Genomic DNA, 19,421 nt, shown 5'->3' with positions numbered 1-19,421 from the left:
TTTCAAATGTATTTTAATACTTTTATTTTAAATAATATCTCACTTATAAACTGAAAACAATGTCAGATCTCCAACTGCGTTTGACGTATTGCAGAAAATAGATTAATTCATTATTTATTTTTAATAACTAAATCATAAAATGCATAAAAAAATGATATAGTCCTAATAAAAATGTTGAACTTGTGAATATCTTAAATGTGTTTCAATGTGTAACATTCCTTAAGCATTAAAATTTATAGGAAGTTGATAGCATTATGTGCATAAATCAACCATTTTCATGGCAGAAGGAAACCTGTTTGATTTTCTGCCAACTGTATAGACAAAATGTGTCTGCTCTTTCATACTGTACTCCATATAAACACTTTGAAAAGAGCACTTTACAGGGCACAATATCGGGCGATTGGTACGTACTCAGAGAGAGAGGTGACCCCCTGATGGAAAAAATAAAGAGGAGAAGAGCGAGAGGAAGTGAGAGCGATAGATCTGATGTCATCTTGAATTAATGACAAGGAAAGAGTGAGAAAAATGGATGGAAGCAGCGCACAAACAGAGTGATGGATGGAGCGATGGAGAGATAAAAAGCTCAGATATGCACAAGGTTCTGCAGATGGACGGTGCGGATGGGAAGGGAAGAGAAGAGAAGAGAAGAGAATGGAACGAAGAGGAGAAAAAATAAAAGCAGCAAGACAGAATTTTAGCGCCTGAGGTGATGGCATGAGCGAGCATCAGAGAGAGAGAGAGAGAGAGAAAGAGATGAGACGCTCTGAAGAAAGAGAGAGTGGCCAGACGAGCGTGACTGTGTGGAGCAGGTGTATTAAACATGCTGATGCCTTTAAAACAGACAACAGACTATAAATTACTGCAGCGGCTGTTATTAGTGCAGCACAAGAGCAGTGAAGTATAGAAAGACTTCAGTTACCACCCTACACCCATACTAATGCACCGCGAGAGAACAAGAGTAATTAAACTACAGAAAAGAAAGAAGTGGAGTGGAGAAGTGCTGGTCAGGTGATGGAGGGATGGAGATGGAGAAAGAGAGGGGTGATAAAGAAGTAATGAAGGGGACCGAATATGAGAGTGTGCAAACGGCAAGAGCTTAGTGCTCATTAAAAACACAGGCCCCATTAGAGAGCAAACTACCCGTTTGAAAACACACACTCACACACACCCTGAAAGAGTGCAAGAGTCTGAGGAGAAAAAGAGAGAAATCAGATTGTAGGACATTGTCATACTGTTTGGGAAAAAAAAAATTAACATCCAAATAAATCATTGTCTCATATCTGCATTAGCAGGCAAATTTACCCAGCCGTCCGCAAATGAGATCTCGTTAATATGTCAGGGTTTTTTTTTCTCTGGGAAAATAAATGTTTCGACCCCAGAATAATCATTTTGACATTGTTTACACACAAAAAAGCTTTTTTCTTGGCTGTTATTTTCAATATAATGACAGTGAATGAGGACTGGTGCTCGCAAGCTTCAAAATTACCCAAAACCTTCATGAAAGCACCATAAAGAGGTTCATATAAAGTATTTTGAATCGCGTGAAAACTTTTTGTGATAAACAGGCCAAAAAATGTTGACCCTAGTGCTGCATAGTGAGTTAATAACCCATTCAGTTGTCAGATTTGTGAATGTATCATTCTTTTGTGTCAGATCTTTTTAATGAAAAGTTGTTTTAAGGTCACAAAAACGAGTCAAACTTCTTTGGTTATCGGTTTCAAATATAGGTCTATATACCTTCACTTGTATCTCAGTATTTTTGTCTTTTTGTCTATTTAAACACTCTTAAAACAAGAAAATCACCCAAGATATGAAGTTTTGTTTTCTGAAAAATGCAATCAAAATAATGACTTTATGTCTAAAACAGGGAGAAAAAATACCTAATGGGCTTAGAAAAATAAACCTAGTCTTCCCTTTGAATTAAGTTTATTTTTCTTACCCCTCAGGCAGAATTTTTTTTTTAAGCACAAACCCACTTCATTTTCATGCATTTTTCAGAAAACAAGATTTAAGATCTTAAGGCACTTCCCAAGTAAAAAATATCTTGATAGTAAGATAGTTCTGATAATTAAGCAGTTGATTGTTTTTGGTGATTTTGCATATATTTTGAATCCTGAAAGCTCCATTCTTCATTCGTTTGAAAGTGCATGGAAATAAAAGACCAGTGCACACTTCAAACTTTTGCTTATGTATCCTGCCTCTCAGAGTGAACACTGTTGCTGTGGTTACTAGGGTTACTGCGATGCTGGTACTTTGATTTTTTTTCAGTGTTTTCTGGTGACTATAATTGGTCTATATTTGCTGTTTGTTTGTTTTATTTATCAACATTTAATTGGCAGTGTTATGCACTAAGAAATTCCATTGCTTTGGCAAAGCCATTGCAGAACAGTCAAACTAGATCTGAATCCAGACTATTGATGTTGTGCTGTCTCTTAATCAGATGTAGGAAGAGCAGCAGAAACAGATGGAGCCTTCGAGAGACACAGACCGACTGCTGAGCTACTGCTGTAATGAAATAAAGATGTTCTGGAATGATGCCTGGCACTCTGGACACCAGCGGGGATCTTCACAGAGCAAACCTCTCACAGGCTGCACTGGGCTGAACCACAGTCTCTCTAAAGCATCTCAGCTATGCTATTGTCATCTGAGTATAGGTTTGTACGGGAAAAGGATGAGACCTCCAATCATGTTTCCTAGCTTGCATCACATCTCTAATTAATACAACAAATAATGGTGTCTTGGAAATCATTTTTATTTTTAATGTTGGTTCAGCTCTTGGAGATGTATATATAACTAGAGCAAGCAATTCATTCCCATTTTCATTTAACTAAGCTATGACATGAACAAAGAAAAATAAAGGGCTATTTCACACCATAATAGGTAAAAAAATATATAAATACTATATTATTATAGTTATTATATGTGTATTATATTTACTTATTATTCATTAAATCTGCATTTTACATTTCACCATTGCACACACACATAAAGAGAGAGGCATAATTTTAATTATATTATAGTACATTTGTTTTAAAATTGTAAAATGTACTTCTGTTTCTCCTTGTTTGTTGCTTTTCATATTTCACTTTTCAAAAAACACCTTAAATCTGAATACACACAAAAAATTGTGCTCATTTTATCTTGTATGGAGATAGTGTAGTCGAGATAGCTGAAGTCAGTATGAATAAACCTTTAAGACATGTTCACACCAAAAACCATAACTGTAAAGAAAACTTTAACAATATCTATATTAGCGTTCACACCAATGCTTGATAACATTGTTTATTATATGTTTTGTCATCTCAAGCGCTTTTAAAGTTTGCATGGATTCAGATTGACTGTCAGTGTTTTTATTTTGTATTAGCTGGAAAAAAAAATGCTCTGAGATTCCAACGATATTGTTCCTCTGTGTCATTATCATCATAGTTGGCGTGAAATCTACTATATTCTCATAGAATTAGAGTGATTTCAACTTTATTGTTAATGTTATAGTTATTGTCCTTGGTGTGATCTCACCTTTATGCTGTCTGTGGCCAATTCACACAGCGCTACAGAAACCTAACAGCCCCGAATGAACCAGGTTATACAGAACTAGAATGACAAAAGACAAATGGATTCGGTCTGTGACTACAGGTCGATCAGTATATGACACAGTATTTCTTTGTTCTCATTGTGTTCTGTGAAATGGCTCACTTTGACCCCTGTCAGAGGGAAAATTCTGGATCATTTTCATTGTGTGTGATTCAATTAAGGGTTTTAATACAGAAAGTACCATTAAAAGAGCACATTATGACACGCTTCAGTAGACAGTATTGATAACGTAACTCTATCTCTCTCTCTCTCTCTCTCTCTCTCTCTCTCTCTCTCTCTCTCTCTCTGCAGTGCAGTGTTCTGTGTTTCCTGTGACAACCTATCAGTGTACTCAAATCTATGAGCCATGGAGATGCACGGCCACCTCCAGCCCTGCTCTCAAAAAGCATGACTCAACAATCCCGAGCTTCTTCCCACCCCATAATCCTCTGCCCAAGAGACGGCCACCACTTGAGACCAAAGCCATGATGCAGAAGGTAAAGCCTTGCTTGCGATAACGGATACATTTCGCAGAGCTTTGGTTAATGTGATAGCTCGCGAAAAATGTGATATGTGGACGCTAATTTTGTGAAAAAAAGCAATGAAAAAATTCTACTGTAAGCACTAACATCTGAGACCTCCACCTGAAACAGGTAAATGCATTACTTCTGCGCTAGTTTTATGAGAATCTGCTTGACCTTTTGACCCTGAAGGATTCTGATAGACGTGGAACTAATGCATGTAAGTCAATTTCTTACATAAGCCTGTGCCAATTTGTCAGCAAGTCATTTCTGTATCAGTGCCGCTGTTCCAGTTTCAGCATTTTCTAAAAATATTCATTTGTGAAGACGACGTCCTCGGGGAAAAAATTGAATAAAATCACATATTCAAGAAGAATAATGAGATATTTTTGTGGGTTATTAAGTGGACTTGAGGGGAAAATTGACTTTTTTTTCAGTGTAACAGAAAAGTTTGTGTCATGCAAAAGTGAGTGTCGAATCTAGTTGAAAACCTGATTTATTAACATAAAGTCAGATTCGGTTGGCTAAGGAATGTGTGCTGTGATTGCTGGGTAAACTGTGAATGAGTGAAGCGACCGGATATAAGCGTGAGACATCATTCATTGATCAAAAGTGACAATACAGACATTTATGATGTTGAGCTATTTTTTCTTCTTGAAAAAGTAATATTAAGTAGCAAAAATAAAAATAAAATTCCAAATAAGAAATGTTTCTGGATCATATGACACTGAAGACTGCGGTATGATCCTAAAAAAAGGTCATACCGACCCCAGACTTTTGAACCATATATTTCCTAATAATTTAACTCTTGTGGTCTTTGGTGGATGAACATTTCATTTCCCAAAATGCATTACATGTAATTAATTTTAATTTAATTTGTATTTCCATTGAAATGTAGTTAATTAAAATCTAATTCACACTTCTGAATTGAAAAAACAAATACTTAATTGTAAATCTGACCCAACCCTAATGTGAGCAGTCATAGGTCAGTTTCACAGTAAACTTGAGCAGAGGTTAGTCAGCAAAGTTAATTCATTATATAACTGGTTTAATGTATGCAGGCTAGCATTAAAGGGGCCCAGGGCCCTGCGTTGTGGATCTAAAAGTGAATCAGCCTGCAGTCTGAAGTCCAAATTGATACAACTAATGTCAAGTTTGCACTATTGTCTTCTGCAGCATTAGCCACATGAATGTTTAATACAAACCCAAACATTGTCTGTGCTTAAGCTATTAAATGAATCAGACCATCCCTCCATTAACAGATTAAAAGCTTTACATTGTCTCCTTGTGTTCTCCATCTCTACCTCCCTCCTCCATTTCTCCATTTCTAATTGACTGTAGATGGAGTGAAGTAGAATAAAGCTTCCCCGGGGAACCTGGCTGGTTACAGCAGGAATCTCAGTACTGAATCATCCCAATGTTTACACAGGAATAGTTCAGCCAAAGATGAAAACTCTGTCATCATTTACTCACCCTCAAGCTGTTCCAAACTTGTATGACTTCCATTATTTCCTGGAAATTTTTTGAATGATGTAATGGTCGTTCTTTTGAGTCACAATGAATGGGGACTGAATCTTTCAAGCTTCAAAATGGCAAAAGCCCCATAAAAAATAGTCTCGACTTGTGCACTCTGTTTCAGGTCTACTGAAGTCGTACGATAACTTTGTGTGAGGAACAAACTGAAATTAAAGTCATTATTCATTAATCTCACCTCCGGTAAGCTATTAATGGCAATTAAGGACTGGATCAGTTCTTTTTTTGTGTGTGAACTGGATCAATCGATTCATTAAAAATCTGACCTAAAAGAATGATTTATTCACAAAACTCTAATGACTTTCAGTGAATAATGACTGTTCCTCACACAAAGCTATCATACGACTTCCACAGATATTATTTAAAACAAACTATAAAAAAATGTCAATTTTAATAAAGTGTGATTGTGTGTGTGTGTGTGTGTATATATATATATATATATATATATATATATATATATATATATATATATATATATATATATATATATATATATATATATATATATATATATATATAAATACATATACATACATAATAACCCAAATAGTAATATTTAAAACCAAAACTAAAAGTAATTATAATCAAATCAAATTAAAAATAAAAATGAAATCTAAAAACTAAATGTAACAATGACAACAAAAACTGAAAAATAGAACAAAATTCAAAAAGCTGTAAATAATACTAAAATAAAACTTTGATGACAGGCCTGAAAGCTTCTCATGGACTGCTTTCATGTTACTTTAATCAATGAAGTTACACTGAAATTATTCATCAGTGTATTCTTAAAAAGTTCCCCATATGTTTTCCATGGAAGAAAGTAAGTCAGACGTGAGGTTGAGTAGTTAATGACAGTGTTTTCATTTGTGGATCTCTTTAAAGAAAAACAGAGAGAGAGAGAGTCTGACTGATGTAGTCGATTGCCTTATTAAATGATAAAACTATCAAGCCTGCCTTCTGGCCAGAGAAAGAGACGTCGCACAATTATGGAGCGAAACAACGAGAAGCAGAGGAGGGCGGCTGTGGGCAGAAACAAATCCTCACAAACACAAAACCCAAACATTCCCTGGTGTAAAAGTTGATGTCTCTTTGAAGAATTATGATCTGTAGTTCTCGTCGGAGGGCAGTGTTCACGTATGCCTGTGCTAACAGAGATGTATTCTGGGAGGGGAAAGTCAGAGATCGCAGACTGTGTGATTAAACTCAGTGGGACACAGAGAAATCTGATTAATAAATAAACGCTTTCTCAGCGGCTTCCATATGCCGGAGAGACTCCACCAGCACCTCGGCTGCCTTTATCAGAGGTGATGATGCTCTGATTAACCCAGATGCAATTAGAACAATGACACGCCCCAGGGGAGGTCACCGACGGCACAAACTCACTTCAGAGCCAGTATGAATCACTGATAATATATGCAAAACATTAAACACACACCCAGATCACAATTAAAACGGAAAGTTCACTAAAAATTAAAATTCTGTCATCATTTACTCAAACCAGAATGACTTTCTTTCTTCTGTCACTTATTGTAAACATGTTACAGTATGTCAGATTGCCTTTGCAAGCAAAATCATTCATGAGTGATATACACTATACTGTTTTGCAGGATGTATTTTATTTAGAAGAAAAAGATACTACGATTCAGAAAGAATGCATTCATTTGACTGTACAGACATTTATAATGTTACCATATATTTTTAAAAATCACTGCTGTTCTTTTGAATTTTCTATTCATCAAAGTATCATGAATCATGGTTTGCACAAAAATATTAAGTAGCTCATGTCATAATTTATAATAGAATACAAAACTATTCTTTTAAATTGTAATTATATTTCACAATGTTGCTGTTTTTACTGTATTTTTGAGCATGACAGACTTTTAAAAACAGTAGTCTAAGGATATCATTTGAATATGATCATTTGAACAGAGTTTAATGAGCAACGTTTGAGCTGGCGTTGAATCTGTTTTGATTGCAGACTTCATGTGGAGACACATGTGAGATAGCTGAGGTTTTTTTTCTCCAGAGAAACCCCTGAGAACAGCAGACTTATGCAAAGGTCTCAGTTTGAGCTCCATTTAATCTCATTTTTGCGTGTTCATGCTGACACGCGCTGCGTCTTTCAGCTACCGCAGGCAGAGAAGATGACATCTAGACAAGCACGGTTGATTTGTTTTCTTTCTTTTATTTGAGATGGTACATTATCATGGGTCACAGAAACAGTGAATTCTAATTTTTACACCTGATAGGAAACAGGGCACATTAACAGAAGATGAGCAGAGGAAAGAACCAGCACAGTTAAACAGGTCTGAAAAGTGACCCAGAGGGCAGTGGTCGAGGAAGGGTTCAGGTGTCTTTGTGTGGAGGGGGTTTGTTAAAGGCAAGTCCAACATGGCACAGAGAGACATGCTCGAACCACAGCACACGCCACAACTCCACTCAACCAGTCACCGAATGGCAAGTATTTCAAGTATAATGACTATTTCAAACTTAATCTTGTGTGCTATTTAAGTGTCTTCCCACTTCAGTTCCTTAATGTTCATGAAGTTTCACATGAAGCGTTAAGCATGACTGAGCATGTGCAGTAATGAGGGAGCTCTGATTGGCTGGCTGCATGATTCTGGGTTATGACTGACACAATCATCATTCAGGAAAATAATCAGGCCGGACAGAATCAGCGCACGTTTCTGCACTGGATTGGAGGTAAAAGCATGGTAAAATGTGTGAGGTTGTTGTCAAGCTACACCAATCGCTTCTATTCAACATTGATTCTTTGTTGATTAGTTGATTCTGCCATTACAAAACTCATATTTAGTCAACTCTGACCTGCAAATTTGTGAAGTGAAAAGATTTTTCACCAAAAATGTATGGTTTACTTGTTTTGTATTCCTCATTTGTGAGACGCTCTGGTTAAAACCGTCTGCTACACCACAAAGAATGATTTTTATGAGTATTTTTAACTGGTTTTACAGTACAAATATCTAAACATTCTTAAATTAAGATACATTTACTTGAGAAGCAAAGTTAATTAAGGTATAAAATCTTGTTTTCTGAGATATTTATCAAAATGAAGTGAGTTTATACTTAAAAAATCAATAGGGTGAAAAAGAACTTAATTCAAAGTGAAGTGTTTTAATTTTGATCATTTATTCAGAAAACTGCTCTTTATATCTTATATAATTTTGTATAATCTTCATCTAAGAATGTTTAGATATTTACCAAAGTACAAGACAAAAAAATACTTGGTTAGAAAATCCTTTTTTGCTTTGTAAATCAATACAGATAAATGTAAATGTAACATTATTGACCTCATATCTCAATACAAAGAATACAGCTGCATCGTGATAAAATAGTAGTTTAAAGGTACTGTATGTAGGATTGACACCGAGTGTTTGAACTAGGTATTGCAGTCCAAATTCAAAATATTGGAGAGGGTTTTTTTCCACTGACCCCTCGTTCTCACACTTGACGCACATGCAGGTTGCCAGATTGACTACACAAACAGGAACGAGCGCACTTGACCATGACGCTGTGTTTTACACCAACTGGCAACCCGGAGTGCCGAAATACATTTGGGTAAACTGGCAGTGGTCGGGTTTAACAAACCAAAACAAAGACCGACATTCTGGCCCAGAACGCACATTTTCAAAAGAGAATAACTGATTTAGCAAATCATATACTTAATTAGCACAATTAAAGCCTAAAGTGTGACTGCACCTTTAAATTTGGAGTTGGATAGATACTCACCTACAATTTAGTTTAATGCTGTTTCAATGTTGAAATACATTCCTGTTTCACCTGAATATACAGAGAAAACAATACGTAAGCAAATTTGAAGATTGCCCATTCAAATCATTGCTTTTTTTGTTAGTCTCCGGCCGACCTGTTTGAAAGCAATTTACGCAATCCCTGTGCAACCAGTCACTGATTTCACGTGGGCCTGCAATGTTTAAGAAGACTAGAGTGCTCATTGTTGAGAGTTTCATTAAAATGAACTACAAAACAAGACAAAATAAATCTGTCAAGCCATCATTAAAAGTGAAAATACAGTGCTGTGGAAAAAAAAACGTAAGTGCACTCCATAAAAGAAGATTAAATACAGACTATTTTGGGTATCTTCATTAGAACATCATTAGCAGTGGTGATTATTTTCATGCAATTGATGATGCATTGTGGGGTGACAAACAGTGGGACAGTCCAGTGGGCTCACAATGCACAGCCAGAGGAGAGAGAGAGAAAGAGAGAGAGACAGAGAGAGCGAATCAAGATCAGTACAACTGAAATGAGTTTCAGTACGGGTGCCTGCAGCCGCCAAATAAATCAGTGTCCGCATACTATAATAATAAAGCTATGAGCCTACAGGGTAAACTCCTCTCTCTCTCTCTACTGCAATCTTCCCGCTCCTCTCTTTCTCTCTCAATCACGCTCGCAGCTCTCTCGCCGGGGTGCTTTTTTCTCTAACCCATACTCTCGCTCTCTCTCCTCCACTTTCTCCATCCCTTTATCCCTTATTGTGTGTTTATCTCTTTTCCTGTCCTTGCTCCCCGCAATCTAGCGCTCGGCGCAGAGCCTTCGCTGTGGCAGGTTTCTCTTGTTTACACAGGCGCAGATGGATGCGGAGGAAATGTAAGACTCATATGAAGCAAATCTGTGTATGGGCCAAGTCGTGGTTGTAATGCGGCACACGCAAGCAAACAACAGAACTGTTATGGTTAATTTAGTGTGGGATCCGTCTCTCTAGCTCTGTCCCAGAACTGGGCATGTTTTGAACGCTGGTTCACGACACGGGTGTTCCCTGGTGGATCAGCTAGCTTACCCAGACAAGATTATGCTGGTTAACCAGATTTATTAGAGAAGTTGTGCTACAAGCATGAAAACTTGACTTACTATTTTGAGTTTGATATTAGCGTGCTGCTAAGCTAACAGGATGATATGCCAATACACATTAAATACAGTTTTGTTTTACAGTTAAAATATATAAAAATCCTTGAAACAAGATTAAATTACTTGAGAAGCAACACAGCATTGTTTGTTAGTTTTAGTTTGTTTTTTGTTTTTTTGAGAACTGGAGTGTATTATGTCTTGCTGCACTGGGAGAGTTAATGAACAGACAAAATACTCTAATATTACATTCAAGTTTTTATATCTTATGTGATGTTGCTCAGGTAAATATTTTAAGGGTTTGACAAATATTTCACTAAAACGCAAGTCAAAAAATAATAATTGTGGGGGAAAAGTTAGACTCATAGAATCCTTGAAACAAGATTACTTGAAAATCAGCAGAAAATATGTAGAATAATTAAACATTCTCTACGATGTTTTACAGTGTATGCACAGTAATTCGTTTGATTTAGTTTTTGTCTTGTGCTCCAGTTACAATTTCCAAACATCCTTGAACCAGATAACATCACTTGAGAGACAACACTGCATAAGATATTAGTATATGATTTCCGATAATACAAGTGTATGATGCACTAGCAGATTTATTTATTTTTTAAAACATAAATGATTTAAAACTCTTTAATACTCATTAAAAATAAATGTAAGTTTTAATGTCTTATGTAGTTTTCCCGGAAGGATTTTTAAATATTTTTATGGATAAGCAAGTTAAAAAAGACTAATTAAAAACTCATTAAGAAATCATTTTTGCAGCATATACAGAATAATTAGGTAAGATAGTCATTCTTTAATTAGATTGAACTGTTTTTATCAGTTTTTAAGAGTAAAAATATTTATAATCAACATTGTGTGAAAGTGTAGGCCTACTTTAAAATTTGACCAAAACAAGGTGTTGTATCTTATTGCATTTCAGTAGCCTTCAAACACTAAGTAGGAAGCTCGCTAGGTCTCAGAACAGAGCTAATACTTCTCTTCTGTCTATGCCTCCCAAAACTTTTCTGCAATGTGCATTTATTTAACGCATGGTTTATTTGTTTATTTTTTTTTAAATATTGTAATGAGAATCACTGACACCCATGCTTTTACTCTCCTCCTCCAATGTCACTCATTCTCTGCCTCCCTCTGTTATGGCTGGGCGGACGACACTGGCCCCCGATAACAATTAAAAAATAACAACAGCCATCATAAAGGCTGCCCGCTATTTCGACAGGCGCATCAATCCAAAGGCGCTCTCGTTTCTTCTCTTAATTAACCCTACTGATTGAGCGGGCGCGTTGCGTGGCTCACTGACCTTGCCACGGAGAAGAAAACGTTGAGGAGCACGACGTCTGTTCAATCAGAGCGCACCCCTCAGTGTTCCTCCGCATAATAGATCAGTTCTGAATCTGATTGTTAAGTCATGTCGGTGTAATCAAAGGTGCTTCTTGAGAATGCCAGATGAGATATGGGCACTTTAGCTAAGCTTTAATTTCTTCCAGAGAAGAGGAGGAGGAGGAGGAGGAGGAGGAGGGAGGTGAATGTGTTCAGTGGCACTCATGCTCTAAAAACCCATCTGGAAGGAAGTAGATGGAGACTGAATCAGTTTTTTACTTATCAGAAAAATATTTGAATATCCCTACAACAAGATTCATTTACTTACATTAGCACTTCATTAGATATTAAATGCGATGTATTTTTACTGTGAGTATTTTTCTTAAAACTAAAAATTCTACTAATGCAGTAAGACAAAATACATTTGTGTTTTTTGCATAAGTCTTATGCTGTGTTGATTTATCTTGTTTCAATGATTATTTGATGATTTTTAAATAAGTTTTTAATTAGTCTTTTGAACTTGTTTGTCAGTAAAAAAAAAAAAAATATCCTGTTTCTGTTCTATTCTGTATCTATTCGTCAAAGAATTGGTTAACACTTTACTTAACACCTTTATGTGTAATGCATTATAAAAGGTTATTAAAAGTTATAATGTGTATATAAAGGGTAATCATTATAACCAATTAAAAAGTGTTATAATGTATTAACTATGGATACAATTATTCAAGAGATTGTACAATACATAATGAATGCATTAAAACTGGCTTTATAATGCATTATACATAAAGGCATTAAGGAAAGTGTTACCAAATATCATATCACAGTAACCTTTAAAAGTTTAAAGAGAGAGAGAATTGTTTTGAATTGTTTCCAGACAAAATTCTTAGCAACTGAAAAGTTACAGAAATTACATTATTAGTGCTGTCAAGTGATTAATCGCGATTAAAGGCTATTTTGATTATGTAGATAATATTGTGATGATGTGTCATATTTTTGAACAGACTTTACAATGGGCTGCCACTTGCGGTCCAAGGGGAATACAATTCTGCAATTCTCCCCAAATCTTGTATTCATGCTACAGACCTACTGAACATACTCCTTCAACGGTCGAGAAGTAAGTTCTTGATCCAATCCACTACAAGTGCACCCATGTTCTCTCTCTCTCACTTCCACGGATGGACATGCACGGGAGCGAGGAAACGAAACGAGATTGAGAAAAAAGCATCGGTGTCAGCAAAAGATTTATAAGAAACAGAAAAGGCATGTGATTCTAGACTGTATGTTTTTTCTCTTCGCTGGAGGGTTTGAGTCTCTCCCTGTCTCCGTCTGTTCCCTCCCTTGATCTCTTTTTTCTATTTCGTTCCCATCACGAGTCATTCGTCCCCGTGAACACACAACAAGATAAACAGTTTGTGTTGTAAGCCATTATCTCTGTGAAAGTAAAACAACAGGCACAGGGAGAGGTACCAGGCGACAGGCGGGTGGAAAATGACTTCCTGTTTCTTCCCCTCGGGTTCTAAACCCAGACCGGACTCCGACACCTGCTGTGCGGGGGTATATTTATTTATTTAGTGTGTTTATTTCTTTATTTTCGCCTTTATTACTCATGTTTTTTTTCTGTTCGCGGACGTGTTTTTTATTTATGCCCCTGGTTAGAGTGCACAGTCTGTGCTGAGTCAAAAAATGAAAGCACATCGCAGATAGAGCAATAAATGGAAACGGCTTGCATCTGCGCGATGGGCTCCGCAGCGGGGCAGAGGCGTGTGTGTGTGATTAGGTGTGCGGCCTGATTCCAGAGACATGGAGGCGTGAGAAATGGGTAGATTCGAAAATCGTGCTCGACATGTTTTTTGCTCTCGTGTCAAGCGAATCACATACTTACAAACACATACATTTTGTCTCATTTCATACAACGACATGATCAGCGACAATAAACACGGCGGGTTTTCCAAACCCAAGGAAAGCCAACGCTTTCCTGGTTTAACTCGCTTTTCTGAAGCACATTGACATTATACAATAGATAGATACATGGCATGATCATTCGTTCACCATCGGCTACTGTCAGTCCGAGGAGTCGTGAGTCTTCTGTGTGATTCAAATGATTCAGGCAGGGAATCCCGTTCAGGAAGCGATTCCCTAATGAATAAGCATCTATATCTATAGCAGACCCTCTTCCCGAGAAGGAGAAAATGAATGAATGAAAGAAGGAAAGAGGGATAGAACAGTTGTCCGCTCGTTTCGCACTTCGATCTGTCGTTCTTGTCGTCCCTCGATGGTAGAGTCTGGATGTGAGCGAGTACTTTAGGAGGAAGTGTGTTTGCGTGTTTTGTGTAAGAGTGTGTGTAGGTGTGTGTTTGTGAGTGAGGGTTTCTACCCCCAGCTGAGAGCAATCAGCAATAGGACCGCGAGTAGGAAGTGAGGGATGGAGAGGGTGGAGGCCCAGCTGTGGACTCTTCCAGCCTCAGAGCCCAGGTTAGTGACTGTCGCCTTATCTGAGAACGGAGGGATGATGTTGAACCCTCCTCCTCCTTCGGTTTGGTCTTCTTCCTCCTCCTCCTCCTCCTCTTCTTCTTCCTCCACATCTTCTTCACTTTCAGTCACCTTTTGGAAACAGAGAAATGTCTCTTTAATCGGGGTTATGCACACTTGGTCAGTTTACGACTTCTGAGAACACTAATGCTGAGTTAATGCTTCTGGTCAAATGAAGTGAAAGCAAACCCACATGTGCTGCAAAGCATCTCTCTCAGTGAGAGAAATTTGCTTTATACAATGTTAAGTGCAAAACTTGCCAATTTGAAAGATGTTTCTGACATATGAAATAAAATGTTTTTTGCAACTTCTGTAGAACAGGTCACGGTCGCTTCTGGTTCAGGTCTTTTGTATGTGCTTTGTTAAAGGGGGGGTGAAATGCTATTTCATGCATACTGAGTTTTTTACACTGTTAAAGAGTTGGATTCCCATGCTAAACATGGACAAAGTTTCAAAAATTAAGTTGTACATTTGAAGGAGTATTTCTGTTCCAAAAATACTCCTTCCGGTTTGTCACAAGTTTCGGAAAGTTTTTTTCGAGTATGGCTCTGTGTGACTTTAGATGGAGCGGAATTTCCTTATATGGGTCCTAAGGGCACGTCTGCCGGAAGAGCGCGCACTCCCGTATAGCAGAGCAATGAGAGAACAACACTCATTCACTGATCAGAGCGAGAGCATCGCGAAAGGAGTGTGTTTTTGGTTGCCAGGGAAAGACAACCCTGCACAGATTACCAAAAAAAAACAGCATTAAGGGACCAGTGGATGGAGTTTATTTTTAAAGAGCAAGTGTTTGTGTTTGTTCCCTGCATTTCGTAGATGCTTGTTTTACAAACAAGGCCCAGTTTGACGACGGATTTTTTAAGGATGATGCAATCCCAACGAAAAAGGGTCACGATCGTGTGTTGGAACCGCATCCGGTGAGTAAAACTGCTTAAAATATCTCTGCCTCCTTGTTAGTGCGTCCCGCTCGGAGCGAGTCATTGCTGCTGCTGCTCTCGTTCAGTTTCAGCCTCAGGATCTGATTCTGGAACATAAAAACGGCTGAATCTGACTGTTAGCCATGGTTTGTTTTGGATGATGGTTTTTTTCCTCACAGTAATGTCACAACTTCCAAACGCTCTCAACTCAAAAGCCTACTGGCGCTCGTGATTCTTTAGCTCCGCCCACACGTCACGCCTCCAGCCGGTCATGTTTTTCCGGGAAAAATCGGTACAGACTATCTTTCTCTTATGAATATAATAAAACTAAAGACTTTTTGGAGTTATGAAGGATGCAGTACTACTCTATATGTACTCAAGATTAACAGGATATTGAGTGAAAACGAGCATTTCACCCCTCCCCCCTTGAGCTGTTTTGCTCAAGATGCCTTCAAAGGAGACACCATTCATAACCAGTGTCCAGACTGATTGGTGTCCAGATTGCTTCTCACTAACCTTTTGATATTAAAATTAAATAAAACAGAAAAAAAACACAAACAGAACTTCTAATCCATAAATGATCATGTAATGAGACCTGATTTTTGGTTTTGTCAGATGATGTAGTCCATTGCACTGTAGCTTAGCACTGGCTCAGCCAAGTGCAACAGTGCCTTCCAGCATTATTAATTAACTTAAAATAGAGTAAAACTAGGGAAAAAAATGTTCACTTGAAATAAAATAAACATTAACTTAAATTAAACAAAAATGTAAATAAAAAGACTAATTAAGACAACATTTCTCACTTTAATTTAGTTTAGATTGATGACTTTAGTTTAACTAGATCAAAAACTTATAAGATATAAACTTGGGTTGGTTTGGTTATAAGATATAAACAAAACCAACCAGCTAAGGGGTGAATCACAACATTATAAACTTTTATTTGAAGCTAAAATAAAAAGACAAAGGTACAAGACTGTGTACATAAAAGCTTCAATGAGGAAAAGAACTACAATCCCATGAAGCACTGCAAATGACAAAATAAAAAACAAAGGAGAAACATGCCTTGTCCCACACTTGCGGTCTTGGCCACTTTAGAGTGCATGCGCATAACAGGAAGTAAGTGTCCAAGACTGCCCAGATCTTAAAAATGCCAAAGCGCAGTGCCCTATATCGAATATCGCTCCAGAGCGGTATCCACAGCTTAGTGTATCCCATCATGCATCATATTCTTCAAGACGTCACAGAAACTTTTCTAATGTAAGTTCAATATTAATAATAATAAGATATCACATATAATTTGGTAGTAAAACAAAATGTAACACCTTATAATGTAATATAAAAATAACAATTTCATATATATTAAACTTTGTTAGATGGAGTTTTATGAGAAATATCTGAGACTAAATTAGTAGAATAGTGATATGAGAAATGAATCATATGAGAAATAAATGAAACACCTGAGAATTACAGTTTTAGAAAAGTAGGAGCAAAATGTTGATGAGCCTTTGTCAGGTGAGAGGGACGGAGAGATTGTGAGGGAGAGGGATTAGGAACGAACGATAAAAGAAGGAGAAAGAGAAGAAGAGAGTTAGCTAGAGAGACAGACAGATGGGTGCGAATACATTAATATTAATGAAGTTTGACTGATACACCGCTGCTTGCAAACACCTTTAGCTAATCCGTTCAGAGAGAGAGAGAGAGAGACAGGCCAAGAAAGTGAGAAGCACATCAAGAGAGACAGATCAGGAAAGACAGGGACATTTGGAGAGGAGAGATTTGCTGGAGAACACGAGTGCGAGAGAGAGTCTAGGAAAGAAATAAATGACAGCAGAAACTGAATTGAATCCTTTTTGTCTGCAGGCCCAGATTATCTCTAAGCTGAATGCTGTGGTCTGTGTGTTCTGAGAACAGAGGATGTGAACGCGGTCCAAAGTGAGGACATACAAACACAAAGACACACAGATCAGAGCAGCGTTTCTTGATAAAGTCTGTATGCCTATGGACGCCAAGGGATTATTTGCTTCTCTTTTATGTGGGCAGCAAATATACAATCCATTTTACAATACATAGTCAAGTAAGTGTTGCTATCACGAATGGTGTCATTCCCCGAAGCGCTAAAAGCTGATCGGCTATCAAGAAATTACTTCAGCTGGATATTATGCTATGGCTAATGCTAAAAACATGACCAGGGGGCCAGGGTTTAGCCGGTTAGCTTTAGCATTACACCACTGTGCTGTCAAAAAGCATTGATATCCATTCAAAAGTAGCTAACAAAATCACTTTTTGGAAGAAATCTGCAAAATAGATGTTTCAACAGTAACTAATTTTGTTGGATGGTGTCACTCCCTGTATCTCTATTAGCCTATTTGTCTATCAAGAAATGGCTCTGGCTCAGATTATTATACCAATGCTAATACCTTGTCTATGGGGGTCAGGGTTTAGCAGGTTAGCTTAAGTAATACACCATTATGCTGTCAAAAAGCATGTTTCTTTGTTGACAACCATTCGAAAGTAGCCAACAAAATGCTTTTTGCAAGAAATATCATTGATTTATTTGGATAGTGACACTCACTGAAGCTTGTCAAGAAATGACTTTGGCACAGATATTATGCAAATGCTAATAGCTTGTCTATAGGGCCAAGGCTGGCTAATGTTAACAGTTGGCTTCTACAGGTTAATTATTTAATTGAACTCAAGTTAAATCACTTTATGTATTCAGTTATTAAATTGCACTAAATAAAGATTTATTTATTTATTTGAGTTGGTTGGCGGGTTAGTTGGGATCAGAGCTGGTCAGTAACTTATAATATATTATCTGGATTACGTAATCATTCTTCAAAAATTAAGTACTTGTAATTATATTAAATTACAATTTAAAATACTCATAATCACACTTCAGTTACTTTATGGATTACATGATTACTTTACTATGTATAATTTAGGAAAGTGTTTGTCTTTCAAACATATAGAGCTCTGCACATGCCATGGAGGAAAAAACAAATTTGTTTGCACAATTTACTAATTCGTTCCCTTGATGTACTAAAACATGCACACGATTACTATTTAGTAAATCGAAATAGTAAATTAGTAAATCTTGCGCACAATATATAAATTAAGGGAACTAATTAATAAATCATGCGCACAGTTTATAAATCAAGGGAACTAATTGATAAATCATGCGTGCAGTTTATAAATCAAGGGAACTAATTAGTAAATCCTGCGCACGATTTAGCCTACTATTTTTTTCCTGGATGCCATGTGCGGGGTTCCGTACAAACACATTGAAATGCACAAACTAACTTTTTTGTCATCTGAATCCTCTTACACCTAATATATTATTTAAAGTATCCCTGAGATATTAAAATAAATATTTTTAATAATGAAGTATCACATTTGTATGTTCATGGTTCTCTGGCATTGGTTATGGTCACATGACATACAGGTAAACAAATAAAAAAAAATTGTGTCATGTAATTTGGTATCAGTAATGGATTACAGATTGTAAGTAATCTACCCAGTTCTGGTTGGGCTGGTAACTTACTATCACTAAATGTCTTTGCAAAATAATATGCTAATAACTTTTCACTTGAACACTGTTTCAAGAAATCGTATCTCAAGCTGTACAAAGTATATGGTCACTTTCAGATACAGCATAAAACCAAGGCAACCGCAAGATTGAGGACAATTAAAGATCTGATTCAGTGACGCTGCCTACTAATTCTCCTTGAGTCATTTAAAGTTTGGCGGCCGGCCATAATGAAAGAAAAATAAAGCTGACACCCTCATTCCAAAGCACAATATAATCTGACTAAAGGGAAGAGCAAATCGATATAGATTTAATTCCTTACCATGATTGTGTTCTTGAGGGCCTGTGGGTTGTGTGATTATTTCTGATTGAATTGAAGGTGGCAGTTTCCGACCCCACACTGATCCCTTTAGGTGCATGTGGCATTTATTTACCATCTTTGTGTATAGACGAAAACCAAGTGAACATATCCATTAAAACCAGTAAAATCCGGCATTTTAATAAGGTCATGTGAATATAGGTCAGAGGTGGGACCTTTAATTCAAAGCATCATGACCTATTGATTAGATCTAATAAATGGGTCTTTTTTAACAATGCTAAAGAGACAGAACAAGA

The 19,421-nt window shown here is 37.0% G+C and overlaps 1 protein-coding gene across 1 annotated transcript in view; it reads right to left on the bottom strand.

Moving 5' to 3' along the window:
• Positions 1-9,591: 9,591 nt before the first annotated feature.
• gfra3 (GDNF family receptor alpha 3) overlaps positions 9,592-19,421 on the bottom strand; it is a 30,410-nt gene continuing 20,580 nt past the window's right edge. Inside the window, exon 8 of the mRNA XM_026280174.1 lies at positions 9,592-14,435. Coding sequence (XP_026135959.1) covers positions 14,205-14,435 — 231 coding nt within the window. The 3' untranslated portion in view covers positions 9,592-14,204. The remainder of the gene's footprint in view (positions 14,436-19,421) is intronic.

Source organism: Carassius auratus, chromosome 14 (genome assembly GCF_003368295.1).
Source record: "Carassius auratus strain Wakin chromosome 14, ASM336829v1, whole genome shotgun sequence".
In the NCBI taxonomy this organism is placed as follows: domain Eukaryota; kingdom Metazoa; phylum Chordata; class Actinopteri; order Cypriniformes; family Cyprinidae; genus Carassius; species Carassius auratus.
This window is presented reverse-complemented; position numbering and strand designations above follow the sequence as displayed.